Source organism: Pan paniscus, chromosome 3 (genome assembly GCF_029289425.2).
Source record: "Pan paniscus chromosome 3, NHGRI_mPanPan1-v2.0_pri, whole genome shotgun sequence".
NCBI classification, from domain to species: domain Eukaryota; kingdom Metazoa; phylum Chordata; class Mammalia; order Primates; family Hominidae; genus Pan; species Pan paniscus.
This window is the reverse complement of record NC_073252.2, coordinates 54,098,509-54,115,720: the sequence shown is the minus strand read 5'-3', so window position 1 is coordinate 54,115,720 and position 17,212 is coordinate 54,098,509. Positions and strand designations below refer to the sequence as shown.

Here is a 17,212-nt window from a genome sequence, read left to right as displayed (position 1 = left end):
CCATTGCAGTTGCTAGTCTTGTCTCTTTGTCAGACTTTGGCTTTTTATGAAGGCGTTCAATGTCCCGAAGAGAAAGTAATTCACCCCTGGGGGAGGGAAAAATAACACATGAAACAAGAATGGAATTCTGTTTCCTGATGCTTTCATTACCACATGAGCTGACTGAAGTACTAAAGTGGATGTGCCATTTTACCTGGGCTCTTCATCACTGTCTATTTCAATGTATTTCCTCTTCTGGGATTTCCCGGGGGCAGCATCAAGTTCTTTTCTCATTTGGGCCATGCGGATTTTCTGGAAGTCTTCCTGAGTTAAAACTCGGCTAGTGCTGATGGCTGCAGCTTTGGCCTTCCGCTCCTCCATGGGCATGCTGTTCAGCTTCTTGGACTTGAAACCACACAAGGGCTTAAATGGCTACCAGCTCAAGTGAGAGCTCAGCCATTTAAATTGTAGCCTCCCAACAAGGCCCAGAATAAATTACGTCTTAATAAACACCAGGTTATAAGATGAAATTTTCAGACTTACGATTTCTTGCTGTTCTTCATCGGAAGAGTGTTGCACATCAATCCATTCACCATCAGCATCCTCCTCCTCACTGAGACTAGTACTTTCCCATCCATCTGCGTGAAAAAAGCAAACCCACTACTGCCATTTTATGTTGCACATTCAACATAAAGTTGAGATGAAGCAAGCAACAGAAAAGTAATGAACCTTGAACAGATACATTATTAACCAAGAACTGAGCAATATTTATTGTTAAATAAGCAATGTGCCTTTAGTTAATCTAAGGAATAGGAAATAGGCACTGATCAAGTATCTACCATGAGTCAAAACCTTACAAATCACTCTCTCTAACCCTCATAACTCCAAAGAAAAGGAACAGATGCTCAGAGTTAAGTAATGTGCCCCAAGCCACACCGCTAAAAAGGCATCCTACACTGAAATCATGAAAATCATGTCTACCTTTAGGGTCATGTTCTTTCAACTAAACCAACTGTGTCCATCAAAACTGCACTTCTACATTTATCCTGGCCACGCAGCAAGCATCTAATTTGTCCTATGCGTGTTACCCATGTATGAGAATCTAGTTAGTCATTCAGACAACTGAGGTAGAATATTTGGGATGTTAAAGAATCCTGAAGACACCTCAATAAAAAGGTATCAGGCTTCTTAATGGAGCCACCAGTTTAAATTTTCTAAATCACAGACACTGCAATCTTTCCATGACTCCCTATGATCTTTAAGAGAACGTGCCAGCAAGTCTGGCATATACATAACCAAGTATGAAAAGGTCTCCAAACTCTATCTCAAGCCTCCTGTCTTTCTATGTCCCATCTTGTATCCTACATTCTAATAGTTAGTTCCCTAAATCCTTCAAGACTTTGCTCACACTTTGCCTGGAAAGTCTCTGCTATTCTAGCATTCCTTGCCAAATACCTGGCTCATCAGTCACCATCTCTCCAAAGCCCTTTAAAAAAAAAAAAAAAAAAGGCCGGGCGCAGTGGCTCACGCCTGTAATCCCAGCACTTTGGGAGGCTGAGGCGGGCGGATCACAAGGTCAGGAGATTGAGACCATCCTGGCTAAAACGGTGAAACCCCATCTCTACTAAAAAATACAAAAAATTAGCTGGGTGTGGTGGCGGGTACCTGTAGTCCCAGCTATTCGGGAGGCTGAGGCAGGAGAATGGCGTGAACCCAGGAGGCGGAGCTTGCCGTGAGCCGAGATCACGCCACTGTACTCCAGCCTGGGCGACAGAGCAAGACTCTGTCTCAAAAAAAAAAAAAAAAAAAAACTAAAAAAAACCTTCCGAGGTGGACCTGACTGCTCTCCTGCCCTTATGCCCCTACCCACTCCAATCATAAATCCTGTTAACACTTCATTCTTCAGCCCTTTGGAAGCCCTCTAGAGCAGAAATAATACCATTCATCTTTGCATTGGCAGTGGCTGGCTCACAGCAAATGCTTAAGAGGGCTTTGATCAAATAGGCTGGGTGCACTGGCTCACGCCTGCAATCCCAGCACTTTGGGAGGCCAAAATGGGAGGATCACCTGAGGTTAGGGGTTCAAGACCAGCCTGGCCAACATGGTGAAACCCTATCTCTACTAAAAATAAAAAAATAAGTCAGGCATGGCTGCACACGCCTGTAATGCCAGCTACTCAAGATGCTGAGGCAGGAGGATCGCTTGAACCTGGGAGATGGAGGTTGCAGTGAGCTGAGATCGTACCACTGCACTCCAGCCTGGGCAAGAGCGAGACTCCAACGTGGGGAAAAAAAAAAAAAAAAGATTTGCTGAATAATGAATGAATGGACAGGAAGAATACACGACTCTGGAAATTAGAATGGAGTTCCTCGAGTATTTGCCCACAAATTCAACATGCATTCTCCTTCAACAAGGAGAATTTTGGGGGATTCCTCTAAGGGCTAACCCCCGTAATTTTTTCTAGGCAACAAACACAAGATCATTGTCTTTCTCAAGCACCAAACAGCATGCCCTTGGATGAGCGGCAGCCACCCCGAAGGTCATGAAAAGGCATTTCCTATGCTAGAACATAAGTTCCGCAAGAGGAGGAACCATGCTCAATTGATCCCCCATACTTCTAACAGTGCGTGGCACATAGTCATTGCTCAATAAATATCTGCTGAATGAATGTTCAAATAGTATACAATTTAAAGGTCTGCACAGATACTGCAGGAGTGTTTTGCCCAAAATAAGGGTGAAATAAAAATCAACCTTCATCATTTTCAGCATTCTCTTCTTTCTCAACTTCCAGAACTTCTGCTCCTGGAATGTAATCTTTAGCATCTAATTCTCCATATTCTTGTACTCTTGCTTCTATGGAGGCCTCTGTAGGCTTACCCTAAAGGAAAATAAATTGTTTGTAATAAGTTGCTTAGATCATAAAACCTTAATCATGAAAGGTAGTCTCTGAAATTATGAATTTATTTTATTTATTTGAAGACAGGGTCTTGCTCTGTTGCCCAGACTGGAGTGCAGTGGTACAATCTCAGCTCACTACAACCTCCGCCTCCTGGGCTCAAGGGATCCACCCACCTCAGCCTCCCTAGTAGTTGGGACTACAGGCACGCACCACCACACCCAGCTAACAAAATTATGAATTTAAAAGGGAGCACTATAAAAAATGCTGGTAACCAAATGACAGAAACAGTTTGCTTATGTCTCAGGTCAAAATAAATCCCCAGCCAGCAATCTGTCCACTATTTTCTTGTTGTGTTTTGATCTAGATCAAGACACTGGTAGTTATTAGAGAGTAACTGCTCTAATTTTTTAAGTCTTGAAAAACATCATCTCTCTTTCTGTTACATACATGCATCCCTCCTCCCTTCCAACTTGAAAGAGGTAATATCTGGCTGTGCAATAGCCTGTTCACAAAACTGGCATCAGCTACTGACTGATCTTTGAGATTCTGATCTGTTAATAACATTAAAAGCTTTCAAGCTGGAACAGCCTGATAGGTCTTCAAGACACAGTCATCATCAATGAATATGTGCCAACTATAAAATATTCAGGGCCATGGTATTTGATTCCAAGCTTAAAGAATACAACCGTGTGCATCATAACCATGTAATCATAACAGAAGCATCATAAGTACTAAAATCCTAATTGTAGGAAATTTCTCTCAGTTTGTGAGACCATAACCTTTAGACCAACATAAGTGTGCTTTACCTACCCGGAATTTCTTCTGCAGCATCTGAGGATTCAGTGTTCGGAAGAGGTGAATCAAAGTTCTAGCAGACATCATTACATCTGTAAAATAATACTTTTAATTAGAAATTCTGGCCCATAGAGTACAATGAGGTAAAAAGGAGTCACACTGTACTCTTTGGTGTGTAGAGAGTAACATGCAGCTTACTCTTATCCTTGTGTGTTTTATACTGAGCCAGGTCTTGGAGAAGTTCTTCAGTCATGGCCAGAGGACATCGAGCTGTTATCTCCTTTATAGCATTGATTCTAGAAAAAGAAAAACAAAGTTTAAAAGAGCCCGAATAGCAATTTTTTCATGATTCAACACAGGAAGACTTCCTAAAAAGATTAACTCAAAAGGAAAACACGTTGGGTTTTATATAGCTTAGGTCTCCAAAACTGCAGCATGTTAGAGAATGTGAGGTAGGCAGCCTTAGAGGGCTTTTATTCCAGTTACTGCCATTTCCTCTACTGGTGGAATAAGGAACAGTGTCCGGCACACTAAATCAGAGAAGCATTTACTTGCCAACTCTAAGAAGAGATGGGACTAGCTCAAATAAGAAAGGTTAAAGTCTTTAGGGCTATTATCCTGCAATATTTTCCAAGGAAAATAAAAAGCTGCTGTTCAGCATATCACTTACTTATCAGGACAGATTAGACAATCCTTAAACCAGTGATTATACTCATTAAGAAGTGTTTTTTAATCAACCAAAAGGGCTACTAAATTGCCCTAGGAAAAAAGAGTGCTTCAATAATAAATCACTTGTTCCAGGGTTCTATGGTTTGAATGTTCCCTCCAAAACTCATGTCGAAACTCAATTGCCACTGTAATGGTTTAAAGAGGAGAGACTTTTTTTTCACTGTTTTATTATTATTATGCTTTAAGTTATAGGGTACATGTGCACAACGTGCAGGTTTGTTACATATGTATACATGTGTCATGTTGGTGTGCTGCACCCATTAACTCGTCATTAACATTGGGTATATCTCCTAATGCTATCCCTCCCCGCTACCCCCACCCCACGACAGGCCCCGGTGTGTGATGTTCCCCATCCTGTGTCCAAGTGTTCTCATTGTTCAATTCCCACCTGTGAGTGAGAACATGTGGTGTTTGGTTTTCTGTCCTTGCGATAGTTTGCTAAGAATGATGGTTTCCAGCTTCATCCATGTCCCTGCAAAGGACATGAACTCATCCTTTTTTATGGCTGCATAGTATTCCATAGCGTATATGTGCCACATTTTCTTAATCCAGTCTATCATTGTTGGACATTTGGGTTGGTTCCAAGTCTTTGCTATTGTGAATAGTGCTGCAATAAACATACGTGTGCATATGTCTTTACATCAGCATGATTTATAATCCTTTGGGTATATACCCAGTTATGGGATGGCTGGGTCAAATGGTATTTCTAGTTCTAGATCCTTGAGGAATAGCCACACTGTCTTCCACAATGGTTGAACTAGTTTACAGTCCCACCAACAGTATAAAAGTGTTCCTATTTCTCCACATCCTCTCCAGCACCTATTGTTTCCTGACTTTTTAATGATCGCCATTCTAACTGGTATGAGATGGTATCTCATTGTGGTTTTGATTTGCATTTCTCTGATGGCCAGTGATGATAAGCATTTTTTAATGTGTCTTTAGGCTGCATAAATGTCTTCTTTTGAGAAGCATCTGTTCATATCCTTTGCCCACTTGTTGATGGGGTTGATTTTTTCTTGTAAATTTGTTTAAGGTCTTTGTAGATTCTGGATATTAGCCCTTTGTCAGATGGGTAGATTGCAAAAATTTTCTCCCATTCTGTAGGTTGCCTGTTCACTCTGATGGTAGTTTCTTTTGCTGTGCAGAAGCTCTTTAGTTTAACTAGATCCCACCTGTCAATTTTGGCTTTTGTTGCCATTGCTTTTGGTGTTTTAGATATGAAGTCCTTGTCCATGCCTATGTCTTGAATGGTATTGCCTAGGTTTTCTTCTAGGGTTTTTATGGTTTTAGGCCTAACATTTAAGTCTTTAATCCATCTTGAATTAATTTTTGTATAAGGTGTCAGGAAGGGATCCAGTTTCAGCTTTCTGCATATGCTAGCCAGTTTTCCCAGCACCATTTATTAAATAGGGAATCCTTTCCCTATTTCTTGTTTTTGTCAGGTTTGTCAAAGATCAGATGGTTATAGATGTGTGGTATTATATCTGAGGGCTCTGTTCTGTTCCATTGGTCTCTATCTCTGTTTTGGTACCAGTACCATGCTGTTTTGGTTACTGTAGCCTTGTAGTATAGTTTGAAGTCAGGTAGCGTGATGCCTCCAGCTTTGTTCTTTTGGCTTAGGATTGTCTTGGCAATGTGGGCTCTTTTTTGGTTCCATATGAACTTTAAAGTAGTTTTTTCCAATTCTGTGAAGAAAGCCACTGGTAGCTTGATGGGGATGGCATTGAATCTATAAATTACCTTGGGCAGTATGGCCATTTTCATGATATTGATTCTTCCTATCCATGAGCATGGAATGTTCTTCCATTTGTTGGTATCCTCTTATTTCGTTGAGCAGTGGTTTGTAGTTCAAAGAGGAGAGACTCTTAAGAGGTGATTAGGCCTAATGTTGTTATCTTGGGAGAAGGTCCCTTATCACCAGTGAGTTATAAAAAAGTGAGTTTGGCCCTCTGTTGGCTCTTGTGCTCTCTTCCCCTTGTGCCTTCTGCCAATGATGCAGCAACGAGGCCCCCACCAGGTGCCAGACAGACACCAATGCCATGCCCTTGGACTTCCCAGCTCCAGAACTAGGAGCCAAATATTTATTTTATTAGCAGTACAAAGTTCAGGGTGGGAGATCAGAGGAAAAGCACTTAGTTTGCTAATCAATTATTCATCTGTAAAAGTAAAACTGCTAAAAAACAAAAATGCTAATTAGAAGGACAAGTATCTTTTCTCTGGCTCCCTTCTCAAAATTCTGACCAATAAAAAAATTATCAAGCCTCCCAAAAAGACTGAAATACATTTTAAACCAATTTTATAGAGGTGATACTACCAGCTACAATCTTACATCTTGGTAACTTACAGCAAATCTAGTCCATTAAACAATGTATCTTCTGCCTCCAACCAGATTCTACATACCCTACTGTCATGACTTCTCCAGAGTTCTTGTCGGTAACAAAATTGTTTGCCACAGTCATAAGCAATGATTGAATAATCTGAATTGGAAACAAAAGAGATGGGTGCTGATTAAATGTCTGCATACACAAACACTTAAGAATGAAAGGACAATAGATTATTCATAGTGGAAAACCCAGCCTTCCACCTTCAGTTTAGGAATTGGAAGTAATCAAGATTAAGGAAGACAGAAGAAAACACTCCACTTAGGAATTCAGTATTTTTCTTGGCTATCCTCAGACTAAACCAAAGAAAGGAATTACTCTATAAATTTACTAATATTCTTGACCTCCCCTAGTTATACAAAATTTGCTTATTAAAGAAAATCAGAATTCTAAACAACTTGTCTGAAAGAAACTTCACTTTTTATGAGATGTACAACTGAACTTCTGTGTAGATCCCCTTAAGAGTTAGTGTCTCTTCTATCTATTAAAAGAAGAAAACGGTGAGGGAAGGGGGGACAGTAACCCTTGTGGGAAAAATGACCCTTGTTGTGGGAAGTCAGAGACCCCGAATGGAGGAACCAGCTGAAGCCATGGCAGAAGAACATAAATTGTGAAGATTTCATGGACATTTATTAGTTCCCAAAATTAATAATTTCTTATGCCTGTCTTTGCTGCAATCTCTGAACATAAATTGTGAAGATTTCATAGACATGTATCACTTCCCCAATCAATACTCTTGTGATTTCCTATGCCTGTCTTTAATCTCTTAATCCCGTCATCTTCATAAACTGAGGATGTATGTAGCCTCAGGACCCTGTGATGATTGTGTTAACTGCACAAATTGTTTAAACAATATGAAATCTTGAAAAAAGAACAGGGTAACAGCGATGTTCAGGGAACAAAGGAGATAACCATTAGGTCTGGCTGCCTGAGAGCCAGGCAGAACAGAGCCATATTTCTCTTCTTTCAAAAGCAAATAGGAGAAATATTGCTGAATTCTTTTTCTAAGCAAGGAACAGCCCTGAGAAAGGGAATGTGTTCCTAGAGGTAGGTCTCTGAAATGGCCGCTCTAGGGACATCTGTCTTTTAAGGTTGTAGATAAGGGATGAAATAAGCCCCGGTCTCCCGTGGCACTCCCAGGCTTATTAGGATGAGGAAATTCCCGCCTAATAAATTTTGGTCAGACTGGCTGTCTGCTCTCAAACCCTGTCTCCTGATAAGATGTTATCAATGACAATGCGTGCCCGAAACTTCATTAGCAATTTTAATTTCGCCCTGGTCCTGTGATCTCGTCCTGCCTCCATTTGCCTTGTAATATTTTATTACCTTGTGAAGCATGTGATCTCTGTGACCCACACCCTATTCTTACACTCCCTCCCCTTTTGAAAATCACTAATAAAACCTTGCTGGTTTTGCAGCTTGTGGGGCATCACAGAACCTGCCGACATGTGATGTCTCCCCTGGACGCCCAGCTTTAAAATTTCTCTCTTTTGTACTCTTTCCCTTCATTTCTCAGACCATCCGACAAGAAATAGAAAAAAACCCACGTTGAATTATCGGGGGCAGGTTCCCCCGATAGACCCTGAAGTACCTAACAGTAACACTGTCATCCATGCCCTAGGTCCAGAAGTCAGGTTACAGGTTCTCACCTCTGGGGGTACTAGGTGATGAGATGCTTGTGCAGCAAACAGAAGGATCTTTGTTACTTCTGAAAACATAAGAGAACAGAAAGGTCATGGTCAGTGTATCACCCTGCCTCTGAGGACCACAGCAAACATGGCAAGCTCATTCTGGTCTAAATGGTATTGCTGCTTATTCCACCTGGAACACTCAATCCCCAGATATCTGCTTGGCTTACCCCCTCACTTTCTTCAGGTCCCTGCTCAATAGCTGCCTTATCAAAAAGTCTCTCCTGACCACACAATGTAAAACAGAACCCGTCCCGACACTCCCTATTGTCCTTATCCTGCTTCCTTTTCCTTCAAAACACTTATCTTTATCTGGACATATTATATATAGCACATCTACATCTGCCTCCAGATGTAAGCCATGAGGGTAAGGACCTTGTTTTACGTTTACTATGGAATTCGTACTGTCTTAATGCAGTGCCTGGCATAAAAATCATTAAATAAATACTTGCTGAATGAATGCATACACACACACACACACACACACACACAAACAGTCTCTTTTCAAAGGGGCAGCATAGCATAGGTAACAAACAAGGCCACTGGCAAAAGAAGTGAGGTGAATCCTGATTTTCCATTATTTGCTGAGTGACTCTAGTCTTTTTTTTCCCTCTCTTTGTATACCTCACAAGATTAATGTGAGGATTAGACAAAATGACGTACGTAAGGCACTTAGCACAGTGCTTGGTCCATGTTAGATACTGAATAAATGTTAGTTTCCTTCCTACTTTGGTTCAGGTTCAAAGACAAGAACAATCATCTCTTCTTTCCTGCTTTTGTGTTGTTTTTCATTGAGAATGTATGCGAGGTCAATGTGAGCAGTAAGATCAAATCTTAATATCTATTATGAAGATGCAATAAAACGTCAATTTTTTAAAAAAGAATTTTCCATGAGTATTTACAGTATTACAAGAAGACTTGCTTTGAGAAACCAATTTGTTGTTGTTGTTTTCTTTTCTTTTCTTTTTGAGACAGAGTTTTGCTCTGTCACCCAGGCTGGAGTGCAAGGGCACAATCTCGGCTCACAGCAACCTTCGCCTCCTGGGTTCAAGCGATTCTCCTGTCTCAGCCTCCTGAGTAGCTGGGATTACAGGTGCCCGCCACCACATCCGGCTAATTTTTGTATTTTTAGTATAGATGAAGTTTCACCATGTTGGCCAGGCTGGTCTTGAACTCCTGACCTCAGGTAATCCACCCACCTTGGCCTCCCAAAGTGCTGGGATTACAGGCCTGAGCCACTGTGCCCGGCAGTTGTTGTTGTTTTAAAAAAACAATGGTTTCTTAAAGTTGAGGATAACGACAAACCCATAGCAAACTCTAGAAAGAAAACAAGGGCTTCTCTTCACATCTCTAATGTAGAGCACACTGCACTCCTGTCTTTAGTGATTCCAGAACAAAAGACTTTGCATGTTTATTCTATTACCAAGGCCACCAAAGAAACATGGCAAGTGGCAGCTTACCTCTTTGGTGGGGCTGCAGAAACCTTTGCAAAAAGGGATAGAAATTGAAGAGGAAAAGCTGTGGAGAGAAAACCAACTTTAATACTGATGCAGCTGACACTATGGAGTTCCATTTCTTCTCAATGCAAACATATCACCAAGCTCAACTAATTGCGGAACACTTTTGTTTTTTTCTCAGTAAGCAATCATGCCCTAGGATGATTCAATATGCTATATTAACTAAGGCTAGGAATTCTCTCAAATGAGGCTATGCTGCTATCCTCATTATGTAAAGGAGGAAGCAAGTACATGCAGAATGAACTAGAGGAAGGAAAGGTAAACAAAATGTAACATTCTTCTACTCTTAAAACTGGTGTGGCTGCAGAAACTAACTTTTTAGTGTTCTAAGGAGAGGGGATTATAGGAAAGAACAGCATTGATACCAAGGCTCCAAAACAACAGACAAGATCGGAATTCAAATCTGAATAGCGCCGAGTATAATTTAATCAGCAAAGCTCACTCCTGGTTATATTCTTGTATACCAGTCCAACCACGTGGAAGGAGTTGGGTCCAACCACACGGAAGGAGTTACTCTGTGCACCATAATTCAGAGGGAAAACGTTAACACTCTGAAGTCCACCTAAACAAAGGTGACCAGGGTTATTAAGGAAATGGTAATGTTTAACTTCAAGAAGAGAAACTGGAAATAAACTGGTCTTTTTCAAGGTATATCAGTTAGGTGGGAATAAACTAATTTTTTCTATTTTAGCCACAGAGCAAAAGTAGGATGGGCCACTGAGAAGTTGCAGGGAAGACTTTGGTTGAACATAATGATGGATGTTCAATTGTAGTCAGTTGTGAAACTCCAGTATCATTTCCCTCAAACCACGCTTAAATCACAAATCACTTTTTCTTTCCTGTAGAGCTCAAACTCAGTCTGAATGAAATTGCAGCACAAATGTAACAAGAATTGATCCTACACTGGGACTACAGCCATGGAGAAAAAGCAATGTAGTCAGCAAAATGTTAACAGGTTTTTCTCAGAGAAAGGGAACAATTACTTTCACTCATGTGTACTTTCATTTTCAACTTGATATATGTCTATATTGTTTGAAAAGTGCTTTTCTTTTCTTTTTGTTTTTTTAAATGTATGTTCAGAGCAGCACCAGTCACGAGATCAAAATGATAAGGAAAAACCTTAATGGTCATTTCTTCATGGCTTAAATTTCTGGGTATCTCTTTTTCTACAATGGCATCTAGTCTAACAGTATGTGTAAAGTTCCCATATATATACCACTGAGGAGCTCTTGCAACTAACATTTGTAAACATGACAATTTCCTACTAGAGGGATCTGGAAGTCAGGAAAGCCAAGAAGGGTTAAACAAACAGTGAGATGTAGTAAGTCAATTAAAATATGTGCATTATATTGGCTCAAGAAAATGTGTATGCGTAACAAAGTGAACAAAAAGAAAGTTAAAAAGCAGAACAGGCCAGGTGCGGTGGCTCACGCCTATAATCCCAGCACTTTGGGAGGCCAAGGTGGTCAGATCATGAGGTCAGGAGTTCGAGACCAGCCTGACCAATATGGTGAAACCCCGTCTCTACTAAAAATACAAAAAAACTAGCCAGGTGTGGTGGCATGCACCTGTGTCCCAGCTACTTGGGAGGCTGAGGCAGGAGACTCACTTGAACCCAGGAGGTGGAGGTTGCAGTGAGCCGAGATTGCACCACTGCACTCCAGCCTGGGCAATAGAGGGAGACTCTGTCTCAAAAAAAAAAAAAAAAAAAAGCAGAGAATAAAATAGCCTGTCCATAAATGGAATATATGTACAAATTAACATCCACATTACTGCAAAGAAAATGAAGTGATTAAAAATAGTTATTTTCAGAGATGTTACTCTTCTGTAAATTTTATGTGTTTAAATGTATGAGGGATAAAATTAAGCCACTGCTCTACCTAATGGCTTTTCTTTTACCATGGTAAATTCTACCTCAAATATTCACCAAGAGAAACATAATATAATTCAAACCTCATGAATTCCCACCAATCTGGAGATAAGGTTCATGAGCATCATCTTCACTTCAAACCTCTCCTTACAGCACTCAAGCTGCTTTAGTAGTTTTTCCGCAAAATCTGGCAAGGAGAGGATGAAAGAAGTACATTGTGAGTCTATGGTCTATGTGACATTTATGTAACAGGCGTAGGAAAAGACAGTAGTTAGATCAGTGAATAGACTGACAAACAGGTGAATATGTCAATATATGTAATGGTGCCCAAAGTTAAGTCTTAATAATTCCCAAGTTTTTTAGCATCAACATCTAGAGTGACTGTTTGACAGGTGCTCGCTTCACTTAATAGCTCTCTAGATCCTTGCTTCTTAAAGGGGTAGTCCACAGACCCAGCAGCTGCTGGTCCACCGGGGAGGCTTATTGGAAATGCAGAAGCTCAGGCCCCACCTCCCCAGGTGATCTGTATCTACATGCAAGTTTGAGAAACACTGATCTAGAGCAGGGGTCAGCAAATCTTGCCATACATTAGAGTACTGAGAGCCCCAATGCCCAGCTACACCCCATACCAACTAAATTAGATTCTCTGGAGATAACAGGACCCAAGCATCAGTACAGTTTTTATAAATTCGCCAGGTGAGACCAATGTGTGGCCTAGTTTGAGAACTAGTGTTCTCGAACAAGGTTTCCCAGATTTTTGGTTTCCACAGACTAGGTTTTTTTTTTTTTAAAAAAAAGGACCAACAAAAGACTGCCAGTTTATTTGGTCAAGTATAATGCCCTATTACAATTGTGTTGTTAAAAACATGAATCTCAGAAAGATCCGTTTTTCCATATTTTTCTTGTTCTGCGATAGACTGGGAATCACTGCTTTAGATGACAATTTTGTAGGTTACAACCAACTAGTAACAACTAAGCATTTATTGACTATCTACTAAATGCCAGGGATCTTATATTCCCTGAAAACCCCAAAGGCAGGAAATAAAATAGGTAGAGATAAGGCCAACAAGGAACTCGGACGTCATAATTACGTACCTTGGGGATCATGAATCAAGTGAATGGCTGAAAAGTTAAACACCTCTGGTTTTTTCTTCTTTTTTTGTTTCTGAAAGGGAGAGGAAAAACATTTTCAGTCTGAGTTACAGCGATGACGCTCTTAGAACTTAATGTGCTAATAAGGCTGTTATAAGTCCATTAGACTCTTTAAAAAGAAAAAAAACTTTGTTCTAAAAACCTTTTCAACTAGAAGAATTAAAGTTGGTTTTTGCCTTTTAAGATTAAATGTGGGGAATGTGTTCCAACCATTAGCACCTATGAGACTTACAGGAATTTGGAAATGCAAACATTAATAATATGGTTTGGCTCTGTGTCCCCACCCAAATTTCATCTCGAACTGTAATCCCTGCATGTCGAGGGAAGGACCTGGAGGGAGGGACCTGGTGGGAAGTTATTGGCTCATAGGGGCAGTTTTCCCCATGCTATTCTCGTGATAGTGAGTTCTCACAAGATCTGATGGTTTAAAAGTGTTTGGCAGATCTCCTGTAGTGCTCTCTCTCTCCTGCCACCATGTAAGACATGCCTTGCCTCCCCTTTGCCTTTCCCCACGATTTTAAGTTTCCTGAGGCCTCCCCCACCATGCAAAACTGTGAGTCAATGAAATCTCTTTCCTTTATAAATTACCCAGCCTCAGGTTGTTCTTTATAGCAGTGTGAAAACAAACTAATACAATTAATAAACACACAAGGGCCAAATTAATGACTTTCAAAATAATCATTACAAAAATATGAAATGTACTGCATTTATGTACTCTTCTGACAAAACATGTCTAGCAAAGATACCATAATACAAGCCACCTTGATCAGAACAAGTAAAAAGTGAATTTAATTAAACTAATTTATCCAAGTCACTGATTTTGCTAGAGCTGAATACATTTATTCATCTAAAATATTAGTGCTTAAAAATTTATCTAACATTTCTAAGTATTCTGAAAATGGTACTCTGATTTTAAATTCTTAAAAGCTCTGGCTAACGACAACATATTCTTCACTCTAATCACTCCTATCTCATTTTCCAGATACAAGTCCCACCTTGAGCACTTTCATTGCCTTTTCCAACTTTTTCTTGTTTTTGGAACTTTTCTTCCCTGTAGCATATTGTACTAGCAGGTCTCTTGCTGTTGGTCCATCATCCTAAAGAAGAAATTACTTTGTAAAATTGTAAACAAGGAAAATCTGCATAGAATGAAAGAGTAAACCTTTCAGCCACTTCTTCGTTCTTATACTCTTTGCACACAGCTATTAAAAATGAATACTACTTTTAGACTAGGCGCAGTGGCTCACGTCTGTAATCCCAGTGCTTTGGGAGGCCAAGGTGGGTAGATCACTTGAGGCCAGGAGCTTGAGACCAGGCTGGCCAACATAGCAAAACTGTGTCTCTACTAAAAATACAAATACTTAGCTGGGCTTGGTGGTGCACACCTGTAATCCCAGCTACTCAGGAGGCTGAGGCAGGAGCATCACTTGAGCCCAGAAGGGGGAAGTTACAGTGAGCTGAGATCACGCCACTGCACTCCAGCCTGTCTCAAAAAACAGGAAAAAAGAAAATTAGGTGGAAAAAATATGCCCACGTGTGCACAAACAGGTACATACAAAGATTTTCACTGTAGCACTATTTTTTTTTTTTTTTTTGAGATGGAGTCTCACTCTGGCACCCAGGCTGGAGAGTTATGGCACAATCTCAGCTCACTACAACCTCCACCTTCCAGGTTAAAGTGATTCTCCCACCTCAGCCTCCCAAGTAGCTGGGATTACAGGCACACGCCACCATGTCTGGCTAATTCTTGTATTTTTAGTAGAGATGGGTTTTGCCATGTTGGACAGGATGGTTTTGAACTACTGACCTCAAGTGATCTGCCCGCCTTGGCCTCTCAAAGTGCTGGGATTACAGGTGTGAGCCATTGCACCCAGCCCTCATTTTTCCTTTAAAAACTGTTGTTGACAACCCGCTTGGGTCCCCTTCCATGCTGTGGAAGCTTTGTTCTTTCGTTCTTCACAGTAAACCTTGCTACTGCTCACTCTTTAGGTCCGTGCCATCTTTAAGAGCTGTAATACTCACAGTGAAGGTCCGCGGCTCCAAAAAAACACACACACAAACAAAGACCGTTGTCTTCCTTTACAAATATGTACATAGTTTACTATGGCATATGTATTCCCACTGCCCTATTCTGAAATAAGTATCATTTGCTTTTAGAGAGTTTCTCTCTTTTTGTTATTTAGGTTGCCATTTACAATAAAATGTATTAGTCATATACTGTTTAAAAGACGTTATCACATATTCCAGTACTTTGGTTACCAAAACACTAAAATGGGGAAGGATAATTTTTTTTTTTTTTTTTAGAAATTCTTATTTTAATATTTTATGCCATCATGAATCTTGATTTTTTTTTCCTCAAAAACATGCTGGTGATGGCCAGGTGCGGTGGCTCACGTCTGTTATCCCAGCACTTTGGGAGGCCGAGGCGGGTGGATCGTGAGGTCAGGAGATCAAGACCATCCTGGCTAACACGGTGAAACCCCATCTCTACCAAAAATACAAAAAATTAGCCAGGCGTGGTGGCGGGTGCCTGTAGTCCCAGCTACTCGGGAGGCCGAGGCAGGAGAACGGCGTGAACCCGGGAGGCAGAGCTTGCAGTGAGCTGAGACCACGCCAGTGCCCTCCAGCCTGGGCAACACAGCGAGACTCCGTCTTAAAAAAAAAAAATGTTGGTGACAATTTTCATCCTAAATTTACATAGTGAGATATAGGTATAACTTTAAAACTAAGATCAAGGTTGAATAAATCTGTTTTATTAATTATATAACCAATCTTACTGAATACAAGTGACAAATTCCAAGTAGAGTAAAATAGCATGGCAGAATTCAATAAAAGGGCAAAGGTGTCATCTAAGTTTCTTTCTAACTTCAGCAGTCATAGACTTTACAATGTGTACTCAGAGCAATAATAAAAGGTAAGATTCAGAAGCAGCTATGATTAAACTAACCTCAGATTCGGAGTCACTGTCCTGTTTTTCATCTTCATCTTTCCCAAGAAAGAATGTCAAAGCGGCAACTAATATCTAAAGACCAATGAGAAAAAAGTCAGCTACTTGATTCAGCTTAAAATAAAGAATAAATCCTTTTGAGTATGCTTTATACATGTGCATGAACTAAGATCTGAAGAACAAATTCAAAGAGTGGTGGGATTTTTGTTCACTTTTTCTTAATTAAAAATTGTTTTATGTTATTTCTCTAATAAATAATTTTAAAAACTAGATAAAAACTGCTAGGCTCTATATTGTTATCCTTCAAGACTGTCGAGAATTTCTACATCCCCTATAAGAAAAGTGACATTGCAGTTCTTCTAACAGACAAAAGTCAAACATTGACCTTAAATTTCTTTTAGCAGTGCCGAAGCCCAACAGAAGTCAAGAATCACAGGAGAAAACATTAAAAAACCACTGAGGCTATCATTTATTACATAGCAATTTAAAAACTCATAATTCTATTGACTCTTTTAAAGTTCAGATGACCCAGGAAAGCAGTATAGGAACAAAGAAAGCATCACTTAACATAAACTGCATGCCTGCACATCACTGCATGCCTGGTGTGCAGGCATGCAGTTTATGCTGAGTGATGCTTACTTCTAACTGCATGCCTGGTGTGCAGGTATGCAGTTTATGCTGAGTGATGCTTTCTTCTAACTGCATGCAGAAGCAGACCATCCACAGACAGAGCTTACACACAGCCCTACAGGTGCTCACCTTGGTGACCTTAGAGAAACATGCAGTTGTGATAACATTGACAGTTTTGGCATCATTCCTGGGGGAAGACAATGAATGCTTTGAAGTAAATTTTCATTCTACTGTATTTCATAGCACAGACAATGGCACAAAATAAATGATATAACAAATGTTTGTGACGTACTAGAATTCCCAATTGTAATATTTTAAAAAGATATGAGTTGCTAAATTACTCAACCACAGGTAAAACATTTCATCAGATTTTAGCCCAGACTTACGACAAAATTTGCAGCCATTAAGACGGACTATTTAAAGAATTTTTAATGACGTAGGAAGCTAGTCAAGTGCAAAAAAAAAAAAAAAAAAAAAAAAAAACAACTGAGAAGATCAGGGACAGTGGCTCATTCCTGTAATCCCAGCACTTTGGAGGGCCAAGGCAGGCAGATCACTGGAGGCCAAGAGTTCGGGTCCAGCCTGATCAACATAGTGAAACCCCATCTCTACACAAAATACAAAA

At 40.2% G+C, this 17,212-nt stretch overlaps 1 protein-coding gene across 2 annotated transcripts in view; it reads right to left on the bottom strand.

Moving 5' to 3' along the window:
• The window catches only part of SDAD1 (SDA1 domain containing 1), a 41,031-nt gene that overhangs the window by 7,378 nt on the left and 16,441 nt on the right, over positions 1–17,212 (bottom strand). For both annotated transcript variants that reach the window (XM_003832302.5, XM_003832303.5), the window contains 14 exons: positions 16,717–16,774; positions 15,958–16,032; positions 14,006–14,107; positions 12,954–13,023; positions 11,942–12,045; positions 9,932–9,989; positions 8,433–8,491; positions 6,803–6,879; positions 3,872–3,969; positions 3,689–3,765; positions 2,731–2,857; positions 523–617; positions 194–384; positions 2–86 (listed from right to left, as the gene is read on the bottom strand). In XM_003832302.5, the coding sequence (XP_003832350.1) occupies positions 2–86; positions 194–384; positions 523–617; positions 2,731–2,857; positions 3,689–3,765; positions 3,872–3,969; positions 6,803–6,879; positions 8,433–8,491; positions 9,932–9,989; positions 11,942–12,045; positions 12,954–13,023; positions 14,006–14,107; positions 15,958–16,032; positions 16,717–16,774 (1,276 nt within the window). The remainder of the gene's footprint in view (position 1; positions 87–193; positions 385–522; positions 618–2,730; positions 2,858–3,688; positions 3,766–3,871; positions 3,970–6,802; positions 6,880–8,432; positions 8,492–9,931; positions 9,990–11,941; positions 12,046–12,953; positions 13,024–14,005; positions 14,108–15,957; positions 16,033–16,716; positions 16,775–17,212) is intronic.